Genomic DNA, 21,057 nt, shown 5'->3' on the forward strand with positions numbered 1-21,057 from the left:
CCTGATTCACTGGTTCTGTTTGGAGGCCTGTTGTCTTTCTCCCTGTTTGTGCGTGCACCCACACGCCTCCCGTTCAGGCTGCCCGACCCTGTGACAAAGTGCAGATAATCTCACATGGTCACGTGTGGACCCAGGGTCAGCCGGACTGCTTCTCCTGTCTGACTCGATTTCAGTCAAACCTCAGTCCCTCGGCTGCATAGGATAAGGGATGCTTTGGGGCACCAACCCCTATTTCCTGTTGGCAACTTGGGACTTGAACCTCTGGGATTCTTGTCCTCCCAGCTGTCTGAGAATCAGTACAACATTTCCAGGCCAACCTTAAACACCCCATGTCCCTCCCGACCTCCAAGCACAAGAACTGAGTCCCTGTCCCTGAAGTCTATCACGTTCCCTCTAGCTATCATGTCTCCATCTTTACGTGTTCTGTTTTCTGCAGACAAAGCCTAGGATCCCAAGCTCACTCCCCTCCCTCCTCCCACGGTCTTTGCTCCAGCACCCTGATCGATTCCACTATAGCACTTACACAGTGCGCAGTTACAGCTCTATCTGTTTGATACTCATTCATCGTCTGTCTTCCCATCATGTTGTAGATTCCATAGAAAGACAAAGGCCCTGTCTGTTTTGCTCACCACTGCATCCTCAGTACCTGGCACAGAGTAGGTGCTCAGTAAACATTGGAGAGTGGGCAATGAGCACATGGTAGCCAGGGCTAGCCTGCTCTCAGAGCCCTTCCAGGGAGTCCCACCACACTACCAAATGCTCCCATCCCCTTTCCTCAGGCTCCAGCCCTGACCCTAAACCCCGTTTCCCAGGGCCCATATCACTGGCAAAAAAAAAATTTTTTTTTTAAATCTCTATTCAGGTTGATGGCGAGTGAATGGAAATGGATTAAAAATTATCAGGAAATATGGATGAGGGGGGGAATGCCAGAAGACAAGGGAGGAGAGCCAGTAGGTCTGGGGGAGGGACTCTGTGGGACAGGGGCAGCCTACTGGGTGTGTCCCTTTTCTTCTCTCTGGCTCCCCTAGATAAGACCAGCAGTTTTGTTATCCTGTCCCCCTCTCTCTGCACAGTCCGGCAGCCCCAGCCCACACTTTGGAAGCATGTCAGCACAGGAGAACGAGAACACGGGACCCCAGCGGTTTTGGTCATGTATCCCTAAGTCCCAAAGGGACTTCGCAAAGTCCATCCTGATTGGGGCTCCAGGAGGTAAGAGGGTCAACAGAAGCCAGTGAAAAGAGGGGGAAGACGAGGGTAGAAATCAGGAGTGGGGGTGGAGGGCGCAAAAGATGCATATCTGCTGCTCTCTGGTAGGGGCTTGGGGAGGGTCAGTGTCTATGAGGGTGTCCCCTGCGTTAAGCTATGGACCCTGGTCTGGGCCTCTTCTCCAGCTCCTAGGAGGAAGGCAGAGTGGAGCCTGCAGCATGGGAGCCATGGGGTTCTTGGACTCTGACCCCTGGTGCACAGGGCTCCCAGTGACAGGGGAGACATTGGTGACACTTTAACCAGTAGGCAGAACTGATCCCCAGCCCAGCCGGGCCTGGTCCTCTGACAGCCTGACGGTGTGGAGCCGACCACCAGAGACGGCAGGCGTGCAGTGGCATGGAGGGTACCGCTGGCCTGAGTCAAGCTACAGGGACCTCAGACCTGGATTAGCAGGAGGGCTGAGGAAACTCAGAGGAGGGGATGGAGACGCCAGCAGTTGGAAGGAAAACAACAGGGACCTTAGAAAAGGGAACTGGGTGATTCTGGGCCTGGATAATGAGGGGCTACTGTGGATTAGATATGGGAGAGGGGAGGGCGCTGAGGGAAGTCCGCGGCTGAAGGGTAAGAAGTCCAAGAAGTCGAGAGTTGTGAGTGTCAGATAGCTGGACTTGAGCCTGGAGTTAGTCAGACCTGGAGGTGAATCCCACCTCTGTTACTTAGAAGCTATATGATATTGGGCAATCTATTTCATCTTTCTCAGCCCCTGTTTCCTTATCTGTAAAATGGGGATCATTGTAGAGCATGTAATCATGCCAGCTTGGTAGGACCCTTGTGACTATGGAAGATAAGGTATGCGTATTGCGCAGCTCACAGGAAGGACTGAGAGCTGAGGGAAGGAGTGGAGGGTGTACTGCGCTGAAGGGGAGGAGAGGCAGGTGCCCATGCAGCCTCCTTCTCTGCAGGGCCAGCAGGGTACCTACGGCGGGCCAGCGTGGCCCAGCTGACCCAGGAGCTGGGCACTGCCTTCTTCCAGAGGCAGCAGCTGTCAGCTGCGATGGCAGACACCTTCCTGGAGCACCTCTGCCTGCTGGACATCGACTCGGAGCCCGTGGCTGCTCGCAGTACCAGCATCATCGCCACCATTGGTAAGCACCCTCCAGCGCCCGCAGTATCACAGGGCTTCTTGGGTGTTTCTTAAGGTGCTTCCCCATCTTTTGTCTCCTTTGAGACGTCTCCATGTTTGACAGAGTCATTCATTCAGCAAATATTTGTTGAGCACTTGGTAGATAAGGTTTTGGGCCCTGGGAGTTGACCAGTGAAATAAACAAAGATCACTACCCTGGGGAGCTGACAGTAAAGGATAAATACAACCGATTACGTAGGATGTTAGCAAGTTACCAATACTATGGAAGAAAGAACAATAGAGCATGGTGAGGGGCACCAGGGATGCGGGGCGGGGGGGGAGGCTGCGGTGCTGAAGAGAAAGTCAGAGGAGACATTATTTTGAAAACTAGACACTGAGCAAGCACTTGCAGGAGATGAGACAATGAGCCGTGTAGATGAACAGGAAGAAGAGTTCCAGCAGAGGGAATGGGCAGTGCAAACCCCACATCAAGGAGGCTGGGATGGCTATTGAGGGGGAAGAGTATAAAATAAAGGGACTTTGGGGGAGGGACGGTCATGTCGGGCTTAATAGAATTTGAGTTGTTTTCTTCAAAATGGGAAACTGCTGCATAATTCTGAGCGGGAAAACGACAGGCTCTTACTTATGTTTGAATAGAACCACCCTGGCTGCTGGACTACAAATAGATTGCCGGTGGGGAGGGGCTGCTCCTGCAGCATTTCTGGGTCAAACCAGGTGCTGAGAAGTGATGAGATTCTACTGAATGTAAACTGTGATTGAAAAATAAGCCCTGGTCAGTTTTCCCAGTGGTTAGAGAGTCAGCCCAGGGACCCAAGGGTCCAGGGTTCGATTCCCAGTCAAGGGCGCCTTCCTTCAGGCGACTAATCCATGTGTCTCTCTGTCTCCCCCACCTCCCCACCTTCACACTCTCTCTAAAAGGGTCCATGGAAAAATATCCTCAGGTGAGGATTAACAAAGAGAGAGAGAGAAAGAGAAAGAGAGAGAGGAAAGAAAAAGAGATTTAAATTTAAAAAAACCAAGTAATCAGATTCTGAATGCCTTTTGAAGGATTTCTCAATGAATTGGATGTGGGGTGGGATGAGGATGAAAAAGTAGTCAAGGATGACTCCAAGTGTTTGGGTGTGGGAACTAGAAGGATGCATTCATTACCAACTGAAAGGCTGGTGGAGAGGTGTGGGGGAGATCAGGTGTTCGGTGGGGGGAAAGTTGAGTTTGAGATGCATATTAGACATTCACGTGTGATCCAGAGTAGGCAGTCAGATACACACAACTCTGGGTTTGGGAGAGAGGTCTGAATTGGAGATATAAATCTGGGATACAAAATTGGAGATATAAATTGTCAGCATATAGACGGTATGTAAAGCCACAGAACTAGTTGAGATCACCAAGAGGATGAAGGTGAAATGACAAGAGAATGGGACATCTAATGTTAAGGGGAAGAAGCAGCAAGTGAGGCTGAGGAGAGCCGGTGAGGTAGGAGTGGATCAAGAGAGTGTGGTGTCCCAGAGGCCAACTGAAGAAGGTACATCAGGGACATGTAGCCAATGCTGCCGATGGGCCAGCCAGGACAAGGACTGAGAATTGACTATTAGGTTTAGCAAAAACACGGAGCTTCTTGGTGACCTTAACAAGAACAGATGCAGTGGAGAGATGGGGGTGAACAACTGACTGGTGTGGGTACAAAGTATAGGGGTGGGGAACTGGAGGCAGCAAGTACAGATAACTCTTACAATGAGTTCTGCTGCAAAGGAGAGCAAAGAAATAGGACTGTAGCCTGGCCCACATAGCTCAGTGGTTGAGCGTCAACCTTTGAACCAGGAGGTCATGGTTTGATTCCCAGTCAGGGCACATGCCTGAGCTGCAGGCCCCATCCCCAGTGTGGGGTGTGCAGGAGGCAGCCAATCAATGATTCTCTCTCATCACTGATGTTTCTATCTCTCCCTCCCTTCCCCTTCCTCTCTGAAATCAATGAAAATATATAGAAAATAATTAAGACTGTAGCTAGAGGGAGAACTGGGAATATATATTTTTTAAATTATTTTTTTAATTTCAGAGAGGAAAGGAGAGGGGGAGATAGAAACATCAATAATGAGAGGGGCCTGGCCGACATGGCTCAGTGGTTGAGTATCAACTTATGAATCAGGAGGTCATGGTTCAGTTCCCGGTCAGGGCACATGTGTGGGTTTTGGGCTTGAACCTCCTGCATGCCCCACAATTATGAGAATGATAAGAATCACTGATCAGCTGCCCCCTGCACGCCCCCTACTAGGGACCAGTCCTCCCTCCCCCATGTGCCCTGACCCGCAATTGAACCCTGACCTCCTGGTTCATAAGTCCATGTTCAACCACTGAGCCACACGAGCAGGGCAAGATAATTTTTTTTATTTTTTTATTTATTTTTGTAATCAGAGAGGAAGGGAGAGGGAGAGAGAGATAGAAACATCAATGATGGCCTGACCGGTTTGGCTCAGTGGATAGAGCGTCAGCCTGCGGACTGAAGGGTCCCGGGTTCGATTCCGGTCAAGGGCATGTACCTTGGTTGCGTGCACATCCCCGGTGGGGAGTGTGCAGGAGGCAGCTGATCGATGTTTCTAACTCTCTATCCCTCTCCCTTCCTCTCTGTAAAAAATCAATAAAATATATTAAAAAAAAAGAAAAAGAAACATCAATGATGAGAGAATCATTGATCGGCTGCCTCCTGCATGCCCCCCACTGGGGATCGAGCCCGCAACCCGGGCATGTGCCCTTGACTGGAATTGAACCGCAGGCCTATGCTCTATCCACTGAGCCAAACTGGCTAGGGCAGGGCAAGATAATTTTTTATGATGAAAGAAATAACAGCAGGTTTACATGCTGATGAGAATGAGACAATTAAAAGGAAAACACTGATGACAGAGAGGACTGTAGAATGGCTGGGTCTAAGTCTTTGAACAGGTGATCGGGAGGAGACCTAATGCACTAGTAGGTAGGGCCGGAGAGCTTGGCCACCTGGCTCTCAGCTACACAGCTGCCCTGTCAGAGAGCAGAAATGGGTAGAATTCAACTCTCCTCAACCAAAATGAGGCCTATCAGCTCTACAGCCCCACAGGCCCTCCCCTGGCACCCACCCCTTGCTGCACCCCTCATACGCTGGGGTTACACCCACCCTGCAGCACTTACTGCAGACACGGTTGCCTCGGACCTGATGCCTCCCCAAGTTGTTGGCTGGAGGGGAAGGGGGTTTCTGACTTATGCGCAGGGGAGGGTCAGGGACTAAAGGTCAGGTAACGGGACTCCTGGGGCGCGGCACCTCTGAGGCTGGCGGTGGTGGGCTTGCTTGCCTCCGGGTTTGGGGAGAACGTTGTCCGAGCGGGATCTCTGGTTCCAGGGCCGGCATCGCGCTCCGTAGAGCGCCTCAAGGAGATGATCAAGGCCGGGATGAACATTGCGCGACTCAACTTCTCCCACGGCTCCCACGAGGTTCGGGATGGGGTCGCGGGAGGCGGCGGGGCCAGAGGGTGCCTCCGGGTCGCGGCCACCTCCCCCTGAAACCCCCACTCGGTTCTGCCCCCAGTACCACGCTGAGTCCATCGCCAACGTCCGGGAGGCGGTGGAGAGCTTTGCGGGCCTCCCCGGTCAGCTACCGACCGGTGGCCATTGCTCTGGACACCAAAGGCCCGGAGATCCGCACCGGGATCCTGCAGGGGGTGAGAGGCGGCCGGGCGGGGCGGGGGGCGCACGGGCAGGGCCGGCGGGCGCGGGGCGGGGGCCCGCACTCAGGCTCTGGCTCCGCCCCCAGGGCCCGGAGTCGGAGGTGGAGCTGGTGAAGGGCTCGCAGGTGCTGGTGACCGTGGACCCGGCGTTCCGGACGCGGGGGGACGCGCACACCGTGTGGGTGGACTACCCCAACATCGTCAGGGTCGTGCCGGTGGGGGGCCGCATCTACATCGACGACGGGCTCATCTCCCTGACGGTCAAGGAAATCGGTGCGGACGCGCCTCCCGCCCCGGCCGCGGAGCTGGGCGGCGCACGTTCCCCTCCGGCTCCCGCATCCGCCCCGCGCGCCCCACCACCTCCCCAGGCCGGTCCTTCCCCCAGTCCCAGGAGCCCCCGCACCCCAAAACCCCTTTGGGGGGGGGCCCCCGGGGGGGCCCTTTTTTTTTCCACCGGACTCCCCCCCCCCCCCCCCCCCCCATTGCCTACTCTGGGCGGGAGCCCGGGCCCCGGGGGGGAACAGACCAAAAGAAACAGGACGTGGTTTCCTTAACCCTCCGCAAAGGGGGCCAGGCCCCTGTTCCCTAGCCCCTGCCCGCCCCGGCCTCCCGCTGACCGAGGCGGGCCCTTTCCATGCCCACAGGCCCGGCGGGGCTGGAGACCGAGGTGGAGAACGGCGGCGTCCTGGGCAGCCGGAAGGGCGTGAACTTGCCGGGCATCGAGGTGGACCTGCCCGGGCTGTCCAAGCAAGACTTCCGGGACCTGCGCTTTGGGGTGGAGCACGGCGTAGACATCGTCTTCGCCTCCTTCGTGCGGAAAGCCAGCGATGTGGCTGCGGTGCGGGCTGCTCTGGGGCCTGAAGGACAGGCCATCAAGATCATTAGCAAAATCGAGAACCACGAAGGCGTCAAGAAGTGAGGCTTGGCCTTCGCCCCTATCTGGCCCTTAACCACCCGAGGCTCCTCCTCTCCCATCTCCTCTCCCTGGCATCTGCTGGCTCTTCCCCAGCCCGGACTCCCCCAACCCCCCAGGTTCGATGAAATCCTGGAAGTGAGCGATGGCATCATGGTGGCGCGGGGTGACCTGGGCATCGAGATCCCAGCTGAGAAGGTTTTCCTGGCTCAGAAGATGATGATTGGGCGTTGCAACTTGGCCGGCAAACCAGTTGTCTGTGCCACACAGGTCTGGAGTGGGCCGGGAGAGGCTGGGCACGCTGGGTTCGGGGACACCTGAGGGTGAGTCCCTGCACCTTAGGGCCATAGCACGGTTTGCTGTCCAGTGTTTGGTCCTCGAACAATGAAGTCAGGAAGAGGTTCTGTGACCTCCATTTTCAGATAAGGAAGCTGAGCTGCCAGGATGCCACAGTCTGTGACGGTGACCCTGGCTCCCAGGGCACGCTGAGAATGTGGGTGTCAGAGAAGTAGCTTCCCTGATCCGAGTGTGACTCCTACAGCTCTGACATCCAGATGTCCCCCAGATGCTGGAGAGCATGATCAGTAAGCCCCGGCCAACGCGGGCGGAGACGAGCGACGTGGCCAATGCCGTGCTGGACGGCGCCGACTGCATCATGCTGTCGGGGGAGACGGCCAAGGGCAGCTTTCCGGTGGAGGCCGTGATGATGCAGCACGCGGTAGGAGCTCGTGATGCACGGAGATGGGCCGGACAGCCAGATCCCTGCCAGGCCCAGTGCCCCTGCCAGGCTGACCTCCTGATGCCTGCAGATCGCCAGGGAGGCAGAAGCCGCAGTGTACCACCGGCAGCTGTTCGAGGAGCTGCGCCGGGCTGCACCGCTGACCCGCGACCCCACCGAAGTCACTGCCATTGGGGCCGTGGAGGCTTCCTTCAAGTGCTGCGCTGCTGCCATCATCGTGCTGACCAAGACTGGCCGGTGAGGGGGACACGGGGGTCCCAACACAAGCCTCTGGGTCAGGGGCCGCGGGCTTGGGTTTTGTCTTGTCATCAGAGATGAGGAGGACCATGCTGGGGCAAGAGGAGGGGTGGCTATGAGATCTGGAGGCCAGGAGAGGATCTCGGAGCTCACCAGGATAGTGCCAGGGAGCTGCAGGGGATTGAGGGGAGGTGGCATCACTGGGAGCATTGGTTTCCAGACCATTCGGGCTCCCAGGGCTCAGAAGCAAGTCCTTTGCATTTAGATAATTTTAAAAATATATTTGTATTGATTCAGAGAGGAAGGGAAAGGGAATTATAGAAATATCAATGATGAGAATCATTGATTGGTTGCCTCCTGCATGCCCCCTACTGGGGCAAATGCCCTGACCTAGAATCAAAGCGTGACCTCCTGGTTCATGGGTCGATGCTCAACCGCTGAGCCACACTGGCTGGGAACAAGTGCTTTGCATTTAGCCCACAGTCTTACACGGCTGGGCCCAGGTCTGAGTTCAAGTCTTTGCTCTGACATGACACCTTGGGGAAGTCACCCAGGCTCTACAAGCCCCTGCTTCCTCAGAGACATTTGTAAGTTAAGTACTACTATACTATAAAGGTATCTTCTCAGAAGGGTTTTGTTTCTCAAAGAGGTTTTTCCTGGACTATTTCATTTGCTGTACCCTTTATTATTTCATATCTTCTTTGTGTGGTAAGAAGGGCAGGCATCTTATACCCACTTTGCAGATGAGAAAAACCAAGACCCAGGGAAATAGGACTTAAGCAGCTTGGGTCACAGCTTGTTGGTGACACCTGCAACCAGAACCCAAACTCTAGTTTCTGATTTAGCACTCTCACTGTTCTGGGCTGACCTTCTCTCCCTCCTTCAGCTCAGCCCAGCTTCTGTCTCGGTACCGACCTCGGGCAGCGGTCATTGCTGTCACCCGCTCTGCCCAGGCTGCCCGCCAGGCCCACCTGTGCCGAGGAGTCTTCCCCTTGCTCTACCGTGAACCTCCAGTGGCCGTCTGGGCAGATGATGTGGATCGCCGGGTTCAGTTTGGCATTGAAAGTGGTGAGCCATCTAGACTTCCTCCCCACCCACCCCTGGATTTGTATGGTGAGCCCCCCAACCCCACTTCCCACACCCACCCAAAGGGCCTTGCCTCTCTCCTCTGATCCTAGATTTACTCTGTGAGGTTCACTAAGACGCAGAGATGTTTTGGCCTCCATGGACCTGCTGGGGGAGGAGGCAGGAGAGAGCTCAGGGCCTTCCCTAACAAGTCAACCCCACTGCGGCCTGCATCAGGTGGCAGAGCCTGGTGTGGTATAAGAAGCAGGAGGTGACAGGAGAAAGGGGACCCAGTCCCCGCAGCTGGAAAAGCTAATTTAAAACTGGCTATGATCATACCCCACGTCTTCCTATTGGCATAGCAACACGGGTGGATAGACTTGCTGCTTAGCAACACACCCCATACCACCCACGGACACACCTGCAATTCTGATATACTGCAGTGGTCTCGTCTCTGTGGTGCTACCTGAGGCGCACATTGTAGTTTAGCCTCAGGCCTCTCATTATGTACCGGGTGGCCTTGAGGTAGAAGGTGGGGGCTAGTTCTCATGACAGGGGTGACCTGAGTCCCTCGGTGGCTGATTGTCATCTTCCCTTCCCCCAGGAAAGCTCCGTGGCTTCCTCCATGTTGGGGACCTGGTGATTGTGGTGACAGGCTGGCGACCTGGGTCTGGCTATACCAACATCATGCGGGTGCTAAACATATCCTGAGATGCCCCTCCCCTCTGACCCAGCCAGCGCTGGGCCCCGTCCCTCCTCCCCGTCTCCTCCACTCCAAGCCCCTCACACTCTTCATCTGTCTTCTCTGCTCCCGTCCTCCCTCCCTGAGGCCGCATCTGCCATCTGCCCCATTCCAGGGTGCCCCTTCCTCCTCTCCACTGCACGCAGACCCTAAAAATGTGTCCAATTAAGCACTGGCCACCCGGCAGCACCGATCCTACAATGCCTGCACCCAGTGCTCTGAGCTCGGAGACTTTAATCCCAGCTTAACCGGTTAATTGTATTTCCCCAGGCTTCCCACATCTGGAGGTAGAGGAGAGGGGAACAGAGCAATCACGTCCATTTTAGAAATATTTCACATCCATGCAGACTGATATTCTCATATGTGGCCTTTATGGTCATCTGATTATCTCCTGAGGAGAGTGCCACCTCTTCCTTCATTGTCACTGACAGTAATATCAAAGCCCCACCCTTGGGGGAAGCCTGGATAGATGGGTGCTGGGGAGCACATCTACCACTGTCTTTACAACCTCCCTGGGGTTGCAGACCACTCCCTGGCTGCGCTCAGGGCCATCTCACGCCTTGCTGGGGGAGTCCCCTTCTCCTGCACCCAGAAATTCCTCCATGCCAACTCTGTTTCCACACACAAACTAGGAGCCAAAACGAGTGTCTCTATTTTCTTTTTTAAACCCAGCTGTTCTGAAGCAATTATAAAACCCCCACATAGCCAGTAGCCCAGAGCTCCCTACCCAGGAGAAGCAGGTGGGGCCCTGGTCCCACATTCTCTGATGCTGGAGACACGGTCGGTAAGGGATTTCTCTTGTCCCTGAGAAGGCAGAGGTGCTGGCTAGGCTGCCCTTCCCCAGGCTCGGATACCTCGGGTCCTCCCCTTACTGTTGTACCAACAGCAAACTCAGTAGGGAAAAACAAAACAAAACAAAAAACCCTAAAACTAAAAGGAACAGTCCCCCCTCCACCTTAGGTGGCCCTTGTGCCCCTACCTAAATAGAGGGAGTGTTCTGGTATTGCTGCCGAGGGAGTTGGACAAGAACCACAGGAACTGGCGGCGGTGGGTAGAGGGGCTGCCCCTTCCTGTCTCCCTCCCAGGAGGAGGGGGAGGGATGGATAAAGAAATGGGTGAATAAAATGAATTGATAATAAATAAAATTAGCAAATGAATAAATATAATTATTAAATAATTGAATAAATAAATAAATAAATAAGGAAGGGAAGAAGGAAAGGAAAAGTGCCATCTAAGGATTCAGCCGCTTGCCCTCACCTGGGGGATCTAGGCTGGTACACTAAATAAGGAGGTGCCGAACATCCCTTCACTTCAAGGGGGACACCAGTGGGGCAGGGACACAGGGAGGAGGTGGCTCCCAGTTTACAAAGAGACAGCTCTACGAAACTGGGCAGGAGACGTGTTCCCACCCAGGGGTATAGATAGGGAGGTCCTGCACATGGCAGTGAAGGTGGATCCCCACACTGGTGACCCTAAACATTTGTTGACAGCACGGGGCACAGGCTGGCTATGCTAGGGGGACAGGAAAATAGCCCCTCCAGGCAGACCCTGCAGGGTCATGGGCAGAGAAACAGACATCTGGCTATTTGGCAGTGATGGCAGTGGCAAGTACTTGTGCTTAATAAGGAGGGATCATGGGCCTGGGCCTGCACCTGGCAGGACCATGGCTGGGGGAACACCTTCGCCGAGGGCTTGGAGTCACTTCTATTTGGCAGTGGAGACAGTGCCGTGAACAGGGCAGGCGCTCAGTACATTTGATGAATGGGCGAGTGGACGAGGAGGCTGCAGGGTGCCTGAGCTGAGGACAGAAACTATCGTTTTGGCAGTAAGGGGAGATGTTCCCATAGGCAGTGTTTCAGGTCCCCTTGGCCTTCCCCAAGAGGCGTCTGCCTTCAGGTACTCACTACTGCACCTGAGAGCTTACCTAGGGGTTTCACATGTTGGCAGAGAGCTGGGGGCCCCTAGGGGGGGCTGGCTCAGGCACTGGTGGCCTGGGGAGCTGGGCTATCCCTGGAGGCTTGGCCAGGAGCCCTGAGGGGGCCAGGCGGTCACTTCCTGAGCCCTTCCGCCCAGAAGAGCCATCGCCTGCTGCCCGCTGAGGCAGGGAGGGTTGGGATGCTGAGAGTGGGCGGCCCCAAGGTCCTAGTCGACGTCCACCTCCTCCTGGGGGGGGCCCCAGCAGGGACACCTGGGAGCGCCCAGCCTGGGATAGGCTTGTTTGGAGGGTTCGGGCAGGTGGGGCAGGCAGGCGGGAGGTGGATGCCCATGGCCCCCGGGCCAGCAGAGGGCCAGCTCGAACAGGCACCAGCGGGGAGGCTGGGGAGCCCGATGAGCGAGCAAGGAGGGTGGCTGGAGAGTCGGGGGAGAGGAGCAGGGGTTGCCGCTGGTGAGTCAGGGCGATGGCCACACTGGAGGTCATGGCGGCTGCCTGCAGAGGCGCGTGCACCAGCGGCTCCCACAGCACTGGTTTTCCACTGAGCCGAGCTCCTGTGCCCGGGGCCAGGCCTTGAACACCCCGAACCATGTCCCTGTCATGTTGCACCAAGTGCTGCTCCATGATGCCCCCGCTGCTGCCCGGACTTGGCTCGGAGCGCTTCCGCCGCAGGACGGAATTCTTACCTAGAGGTTGTCCCGGAGAGAGGAGTGAAGCATAGGGAAGGAATCCAAGATAAAGGCTGAATGTCAGAGTGGAGAGAAGGGTCAAGCGATGAGAGTACATATCAGAGATGGTGCGGGTCAGGGACCCAGGAAGGAGGGCTCGGACGGGAACTTAGGGCAATATCCCCGAGGGTAGGAGATGCTGAGTGACCAGGACAGTGAGCCACAGTGTTGACAGGCCCGTGGGGACATTTTCTGGGAGGGGGGTGGGCTGGGGTGTGACGCTGGAGCGCTAAAGGCTGGGCCCTGGGACAATGGGGCTTCTCACTATGCAGATGGGTAAGGGCCCGGGCTGGACTGAGAAGACTCGGTGGACAGGCCTCACCAATGCGGCACAGCCGATCCATGGCCACAGTCTCAAAGGCCCGGCGCATCATGGGGAACTCCTCGAGCACAGCATTGAAGTGGTCCACGCTGAGTGAGTAGAGGCGGCAGTAGGTGTCGGCCCGCACGCTGGCTGTGCGCCGGCCCCGAGTCAGCAGACAGATCTCTGCGAATTGGGAGGAGGTCTTCAGAACCAGTCCCCAGAACTCATGCTCACGGGGCCTGCAGCAGCTGACCCAGCTTCCTCAGGCTCCTCCCAGAAGGGAGAAGCTATTGCTTACTCACCCGCCCCGGTCCCTACATGCTCCCAGCACTGTTACTCTCCACACCTACACAATTATCGTCCTCTCTCTCTCCAAACTAAAGCTGACAACCAGGCAGGTCTTGCTGGCCCCCACTCGTAGTTATTCCACTCCACTTTCATTCTCACGCCCCTCCGCTGCTTTATGTGAACACCAAGGAGAGCCCAGACGGAGAAAAGCAGTGCCAAAGGGCAAAGGGCAACACGCTAGAAATGCTGGAGGGTGGTTCGGAGACTGAGAGGTTATATGAGCTTCAAGTCACTTTGGGCACCAGCTGGCAGGAGTACCTGCACTGCCACAGGCTGGGCCCCTGGGTCACACCAGCAGGGAGCCACCAAGAGAAGCCCCTGGGCCCTGACCGGTTTGGCTCAGTGGATAGAGCATTGGCCTGCGGACTGAAAGGTCCCAGGTTCGATTCCAGTCAAGGGCATGTACCTGGGTTGCGGGCACATCCCCAGTGGAGATGTGCAGGAGGCAGCTGATCGATGTTTCTCTCTCATCGATGTTTCTAACTCTCTATCCCTCTCCCTTCCTCTCTGTAAAATATCAATAAAATACATTTTTTTAAAAAAGAGAGAGAAGCCCTGGGACAGCACTGCTTTATTCCTTGCTGTCCCTCATCTCAGAGGATCCTCGGATCTCGCCAATTATGGGTTCTAAAAGGCCCACTGGCCCAGAAATGTTCAACCTGGCTTTGCATAGGAATTGCTTCAAAAGCTTCTTAAAAATACAGAGTTCTAGGGCCCAGGCCCAGAGATTTTGAGTAAGTAGGCCGGCTGGGGAGGGTGGGGGGGCTGGACTCTGTGATTCTGCAGCGTGGCCAGGCAGGGACTCGGATCCAGGGGAGCAGGTGCCCTCCATTCTCTGCTCTACTCCCCCCACCCTCCCTGAGGCCTGCTGACCCCCAAAGTAGGATCCATCAGTGAGGCGGGTGTCCTGGGCGCCGCGTGCCAGCACACTGAGCAGCCCATGCTGGATGAAGTACATCTTCCTGCCCACGGAGCCCTCACGCACCACGAGGTCCCCCGGCTGGAAGACCTCGAAGCGCAGCTTGGTGAGCACCGCGGTGACGAAGCTGGGGTCCGCGTGGGCGAACAGCGGCATGTGGGCCACCAGGCCCCGGCAGGTGAAGTTAATGATCTCCTGGGAAGGGGAGGGGCCTGTCAGGCACTCTGTGCCCCCTTCCCAAGGTGCCCCCATCGAGCTCATCTGTCTCCAGAGGCCCCACCCCTGGGTCATGATCTGCAAGAATGAGGATGCTTCAGTGCCTGGGACCATCCCTAAGCTCCTGCCCTCAGAGCTCTCCCATGAGCCCTCAAAGGACCGTCCTCCCAGAGATCCCTGCCATCCCTCCCCATGTACACTTCACCCCCATATGAACTTCAAGAAAGACCTAAGCTGCTGAAAGCACCCCCCAAAGGCCTGGCTTCCCATGGGGCCCTCTGCTCACCAATAGCCCTTACCCCAGATGCCATCCTAGGAGCCCAGGTCCTTGAAGAGCCCCTTCCAGGGCCATGCCCAGTCCTACCTCCCGAAGTGGCTCACTCAGCTCGCCTAGGATGTTCTCCTCATCAAACATCTTGCCCTGGTAGCGGTGCTCATAGTACTCATGGATGCGCTGCCGTGTGTCGGCTGGCAGCTTGTGGAAGGACATGTACTGCTCCACCTGCTTGTACTGGAGGGCCAGCCAATGGCCAGCAGGAAAGAGGACAGAGACAGACGGGGGGCCAGAGCAGTGGAGGCAGGTGTGTGTGGAGGAAGGTCACAAACATGGACCAAATCCAGGGAAGTGAAGCAGAGAGATAGAAGGGGACACATAAGGCCACAGAAGGACGTGTGGATAATGGTGGATACAGGGAGGACAAAGTCCAGTCACAGGAGAACCCAGACACAGGCAGGGGAGGGATCCAAGGACAGGGGTATAGGTCCAAACAAGGAGAAGGTACACAGGGGTATGAGACAAATGGACATGGACACAGAGAACCAACAGGAGAATGTGTCAAAACGGGCCTCAAGTTCAGCTACCCAGCCTCCAGCGCCCCTTCATGCCCACCCCTTCCTTCTCCTGCCCCTGCTGACCTTCTCCTGGTACTGACGTCGGGAGGAATCCAGGGACTGGATGAGGGCGGTGGCGTGGCCAATGAACATGGCATAGCAGGTGGCGCCCACAATCATGCTGAGCATGGTGAGCCAGACATCAGGCATGCCCACTGGTGCCTGCTGCCCATAGCCAATGCACAGCATGTGGCTCATGGCCTTGAACAGGGCGTGGGAATACTGGCGGCCCCACGAGTGGTTCTGGAGAACAAAGAATTGCACACGTGGGCAGAGGGCCCTCAGAGCCTCATTCTCCTCCTGTCCCCTTTTCTCTCTTTTAGGCCTTCTGCCCACCCCATTAATTTCATAGCTGTCTCCGAGGAGGCACTTAAGTTTGGTCCTGGGGAGCCCCGAGGTAGCAGGGGCCTCTTTTGCAGTTTAGGGACTTCAGTTTCTGCCTAGTTTCCTTCCCTGTCTTCTCCCTCCAACACACAAACACTTCCTCTGGGTCTCTTCCCCACCTGCTCACTCCTGCCTTCTCTCTTGGTCGCCTCTCCATCACCTCTTGCCCCCTGTGGTCATCCCACTACTCAGACACAGGAGCCCTGAGAATGCCCCGGAGAGGAGAGCTGCGGGGAGATCTCACCACCATGTGGTTGATGAAGACCCAGCAGTCGGGAGGGAAGTCCTGCAGCATGGGCACCAGGAACTGCAGGCAGCCGTCCCAGTGACAGAGCAGCAGCATCATCCCGATGAGGTTGAAGATGCGCACCACGGCACTGGCCAGGTCATAGGTCATGTGAAAGATCTGAGGATTCCGAGGAGGGGCCACTGTGGACAGGGACCCTTCCTGACCATCTCCTCCATCCCCAGCCTTGCAAAGGCTCCCTCTGAACTTCTCTCTCTAGCCCCAGCCCCATGGATTTAAAAAATGTGGTCATGATTTGTACAGAGCGTCACAGCACACAGATCTAGCTAATACAAAGGCTGTGTTACTACTCTTATCTTGCAGATAGGAAAACTGCTGCCACTCATGAGCCCAGAATCACAGTGTCACAGCAGGAACGCAAAGAGGTGTGCTGCACAAGCTACCTAGGTGTAGCCTGGAAAAGAGGAGAGAGGGCATTTCATAGTGTAACGCCGCCAGGGCATGTGTATAAGAATTAATTCCAGCAGCCCTCTCCCTCTCCAATCATAACAGGTAATTGGCTAGGAACGTACTATGTGCCAGCACCATTCTGAGTTCTCTGCAGGTGTTAGCTCCTTTAATCCTATAACCTTTCATATGCAAGTATACTTCACATTCTCATTTTATAGGAGAGAAAACCAAGCCTCATCGATAGTCAATAGTAAAACTGGGATCTGACCTCAGGCAATCAGATTGCACAGTCCACACTCTGAATGAACCACTAAATTAGCTGCTCTGAAGCTGACACTCCAGCCTCTTCCCACCCCGTCATTACTAGCTCTCCTCCCACATCTTCCTCCCAGAGTCACTAACCCTCAGGAATTTTTCCAGCAGTTGTACCACCATCCTCATCTCGGGACCCCACCCCCTAACCGACACCCCCCCCCCATTCTGTTCCTGCTTCTCCCTCGCCAAGTTTGGAGATAGCCCACCTCGGAAGCCCCACACATCTGCCCACCCCATAAAGTCACCAGGATTCCCACCCATCGCACTGTCTCGGAGAAGTCTGTGACCCCCCTGCCCACCTCCCCGCCCCACCTCCTCCCACTGGTGTATGTAGCGGATGAGGCGGGAGAGGCGGAGCAGCCGCAGGAGGCTGAGGATCTTGGTGAAGCGCACTATGCGTAGGGCCCGCGCTGTTTTGTAGACCTCAGCGTCCAGTCGTGGCTCCAGCTCCACCACCAGGAAGATGTAATCCACGGGGATAGAGGAGATGAGGTCAACCAGGAACCAGGTGCGCAGGTAGCGTGTGCGGATGGCCTGCGGAGCCAGCAGGATCTCAGCGCCCTCCTCTACCACGATGCCCGTGCGGAAGTTGAGCGCCAGATCCAGCAGGAAAAAAGTGTCAGAGAGGACGTTGAAGACGATCCAAGGCGGCGAGTTCTCCTCCTTGAAGAAGGTGATGCCCACGGGCAGCACAATGAGGTTCCCCACCATCAGCAGGAGCATGATCAGGTCCCAGTAAAACCTGAGGTGGGGTGGGATAGGGAGTAGGACCACAGTGATGTTTCATCAGCCCTCTAGACTAGCAGCAGATCATCCGACCCGGCCAAGGGTGGACAAGGATACAGAAAAAGGGATAACTATTTACAGCTCGTGGGAGTGTAAATTGGGACCACCATTTCGGAAAATAGTTTGCCATTATCTAGTAAAGTCAAATATTTGCATTCCCAGCAATACCATATAGACACTTGAGAATATATATATATATATATATATATATATATATATTCAGTTTTAAGTTTGGAAACAAGCTGGATGTCCATCAGTAGAAAGATGTAGATAAATAAGATAAATGCACTAGAATATGGTTATGCCCTGTAATACTATACAACTGTGGATTCATCCAACTACAGCCACTTTCTGCAATATGAATGAATCTCACAGCAAAAAAAATTTATTTAGTTAGTTAGTTAATCCTCACCCAAGGATATTTTTCCCATTGAGTTTTTAGAGAGAATGGACAGGGAGGGACAGAGAGACACATCAATTGGTTGCCTCCCGCACATGTGGTGGCAGGGAGCCTGCAACCGAGGTATGTGCCTTTGATGGGAATCCAACTGAACCTTCGGACCTTCAGTCCGTCAACAACAAATCCTCTTCCTCTCCCTCCGGGGCCACAAGAGAAATCCTATACCGTGAAGTGGGAGAGGAGAGAGAAAGAGGGTTTTCCTGGCCATAGAGCAACCTCACTGCCTGACTCACGGGCAGTCACAAGCCTGGCGGGTGATACAGTAGAGAGGACAGAGAAGCACAATAATAAGGGGGAGACACGGCTTCTGGGGAAACATTTGAGGGTGAAATGGGGGAAGGGAGGGAGATCCACAGATCTAGCAAACTAGGAGACGAGGAAAGATGCATGGTGGGGTGGGAATGAGGTAGTAAAGAAGATGGGAGTAGAAGAAACGATGGGAGAAAGGAACATTCAGGGGATGTATATGAATGTGCATTCAAGACGATGTCCAAATCTCCAGTTGTGTTTCCAGACTCCGGATGCACACCTCATCCCTTCAGCTCATTTCACGCCCTGGGTTAGGTATGCGTTGCACACATCCTCACCTCATCCAACAGCTGTCCTTCATTTCCCTCAAGGACAGGGCAGCTGTCCTCCCCTAGCGCCCTTGATGTAAAGGTACAGCCAGATGGGGACTATGAAATGGCTCCGCCCCGCCCTCCGTCCTTTCTCTCTGGTGGTGGCCTTGCCCTTGTGTTGCAGCCTGGGACGCTGAGTCCCAGCCCTGCTCCGCCGCATCCCGCCTTCAGCACCAGGGACAGCTACCCGGACTGCTGTCAGGACGCCCCCCGCCCCCCCTCGCCCCGCCCCGTCACCAACCCCCCAGAATCCCCATTTTCCCTGGTCGCCTGCCCTGCCGGACTAAGCAGGTGCTGGGGGGTGGGAGTGGGGGGCGGGGGAAAGATAGCGGAGCTCGGTTTTTCTCTCAGGCTGACCCTGAGTCTTGGAATAAGACATAATTTCCCAGATCACCAGCAAGCAGTACTGGAGGAGGCAAGGATCCCTAACTCCAGCAGTCCATGTGGTCCAGGTGGGGTGCTGGGGTCCTGAAACGGGAAATCCAGGTCTGTGGTGTCTGCTTCTCTTCCGGCGGCCCCAGCCTGAGCAGTCACTGGGAATGCCAGGCTAGGTTGGTGCAAGTGACTCTCTCGCCCCACCCGGGGGTCCCTGGGCTGGAAATGAAATGGCCGTGGAGAGTGGGGCGGGTCCAGTCCCCGCTTCTCCGCCGTGGAAATGGGATCTGGGTCCCCCGCCCTCCTGCCGGGCCCCCAGTACCGGAAGTCGCTGTAGGGGTGGATGATCCAGGCCCCCGCGGACTTGACCCGCTCCTGCTCGATTTCCACAGCTTTGTGGCTGCCGAACACGCGAAGGGAGAACTTGTTGACCGTGGGCTGGAGCAGCGTCCCGAACTGCCTCCTCTTGGGCTCAGGTCCGAACGCGGACCCGGGGATCTGACCCGAGGTGGCGGTCGCAGGCGCCGGGGCAGCTGGAGGCGCCGCTTCCAGCCCAGGGGTCGCCCGGTCGCCGGGCCCCGTCGTCGGCCGCGGCTCTGCCTCCATGGCGCCCCACGGCTTACACACTCGGTCTCCGAGACCCTGCCGCGGCCATCGGGGACCCCCGGCCCCTCCCGGAGTCGGGCCCGCGCGGCCCCGCAGGCCCGGAGCCGAGGCGGAGTGGGTTGGGAATTGCCGGCGCGCGGGGCAGAAGGGGTGTGGGGGACACTCTCCCGCCAGCGGCGGGCGGGGTGCGCTGCGCCCCCTGGCGAGGTCCGCGAGCAAACTGGGCAGGGCAGGCGTGGGCGGGGCCGCCCGAGAGCCATCCCCGGAGGGGGCGGGGCCAATGGTGCCGGTATCCCGGGGGGCTTCCGAGATGGGCGTGGCTTAGCGAATAGGGGCGGTCCTCCAAGCGTAGGCGGAGAAGGGAAAACGGAAAACGCCGCCCGAGCCGCTGAGGGGGCGTGGCCTAGAGCTGGGCTTTTATTCACCGACTGCCAGGGAGGTGGAGCCGCTGCAAGCGGCGGGAAAACCGGACGGGCGTTGTAGCTGATGGGACAGGAGGGCGAGGAACTGGGGACCGATGGGAGAGGCGGGGAATGGCCACTCTTGCTCATGAAGGTCCTGGATTCCACTTTCTTTCGCTCAGCACTCCCCGGGCATATTCCTTTCTTCCGTTCCCCCCACTGCTCACCCTGGTATTGAACTTTCTGATGTTTTTTCTGCCAACCTTCACCAAATGCGACTCTGCCCATCACTAAGTGGATGCTGAGGACACAACAGCTGGTTCCGATCTCATCTCCTCTGGGAAACCTAGAGACATATTTCCAAACCTCCTTTCCCCTGGTCGGGTCTCGTCTAGAACTTTCCAACAGTGTCCGGGGCACCGCTGTTCTGCTCATAACCCGGGGGGCGGAGCCCGGGGGTAACTGCCATTATCTAGTTACAGGGCTTTTCCTCCCGTTAGACTGCGAAGCCCCGAAGAACCTGGCACCGTGCTGGACACAGTGGACACACAGTAGATGCTTGTTGAATGGACGCTGACCCGGGAAGGTGTTCTCGGAGGAGGAAGTGAATTTCCCTTTCTGTCCGCTTAGCCCCTCACTGCCCTTCCTCTTCTATTTTAGGGAACTTTTCCTGAGCCATTTCTGGCTAGCTGATCTGATCTCCCTCTGACAGTCCTCCGCCCCAGCTCCCCTCCGATATTCCGACTTGAAGGTAGTTATCCTCAGGTTCTTTTTCACTTCCCTTTCTGCTTCTCAATTCCTTCTGCAGCGTCTGTAACTGCCCAGTTTGCCTCAACGTCCCCTTCTCTTTTCTTTTTCAATTTTTTCAATTCAGTAAACGTACGCTCCTCGTGTGATGTGTAAGTACATAATATACAGGTCCGAAGTGATTTCGCCTTTTTCGGCAGCCGATTCTCCATCCCCGCATTGCCCAAGCCTTTTCCCGGCAGCCGTGCTCCGCCGGGCTGAATGCACACGTGCATAGTTTGTGTTTAGGACCAAAGGCGGGGGTCTCTCTGCTGGGTGAGGTCGCCGAGCTGCTTTGAGGACGGGATGTTTCAGGCTCTAGAGAAGCAGACCTCGCCGCTCAGCCTGAAAAGCTTTGCGGAGCGGCGACGCTCCCCAAATCGCCGCCCTTTCCTTTAAATCTGCAAACCTAGCGAGGTCAGCGAGGTCGCCTAAAAGCGGCAAAAGACAGAGGAGGGACGGGGAAGGAGCGGGGCGGAGCGGAGCCGGCCCGGGGAAGCCCGGCGACCGCGCCTCCGGCGCGCCCTCCTCTCGGCTGGCGGGGCTGGCG

At 56.2% G+C, this 21,057-nt stretch overlaps 2 protein-coding genes across 2 annotated transcripts; one reads left to right on the plus strand and one right to left on the minus strand.

Moving 5' to 3' along the window:
• Window positions 1-891: 891 nt before the first annotated feature.
• PKLR (pyruvate kinase L/R) lies at window positions 892-10,658 on the plus strand. The gene is given in 12 exon segments (XM_023761630.1): window positions 892-1,209; window positions 2,169-2,351; window positions 5,718-5,809; window positions 5,904-5,957; window positions 5,959-6,036; window positions 6,129-6,315; window positions 6,687-6,957; window positions 7,075-7,225; window positions 7,521-7,673; window positions 7,765-7,931; window positions 8,818-8,999; window positions 9,601-10,658. Coding segments are annotated over 12 exon segments (1,731 nt in total). The 5' UTR covers window positions 892-1,103; the 3' UTR covers window positions 9,708-10,658.
• Window positions 10,659-11,246: 588 nt separating this feature from the next.
• On the minus strand, window positions 11,247-19,338 carry HCN3 (hyperpolarization activated cyclic nucleotide gated potassium channel 3). The gene is made up of 8 exons (XM_023761631.1): window positions 19,037-19,338; window positions 16,786-17,215; window positions 15,706-15,867; window positions 15,102-15,320; window positions 14,551-14,697; window positions 13,925-14,165; window positions 12,713-12,886; window positions 11,247-12,357 (listed from the first exon to the last, which is right to left on the minus strand). The coding sequence occupies exons 1-8, from the start codon at window positions 19,318-19,320 to the stop codon at window positions 11,672-11,674; spliced, it is 2,343 nt and encodes a 780-aa protein (XP_023617399.1). The 5' UTR covers window positions 19,321-19,338; the 3' UTR covers window positions 11,247-11,671.
• Between the last annotated feature and the right edge of the window lie 1,719 nt (window positions 19,339-21,057).

Source organism: Myotis lucifugus, unplaced genomic scaffold, assembly GCF_000147115.1.
Source record: "Myotis lucifugus unplaced genomic scaffold, Myoluc2.0 scaffold_211, whole genome shotgun sequence".
NCBI classification, from domain to species: domain Eukaryota; kingdom Metazoa; phylum Chordata; class Mammalia; order Chiroptera; family Vespertilionidae; genus Myotis; species Myotis lucifugus.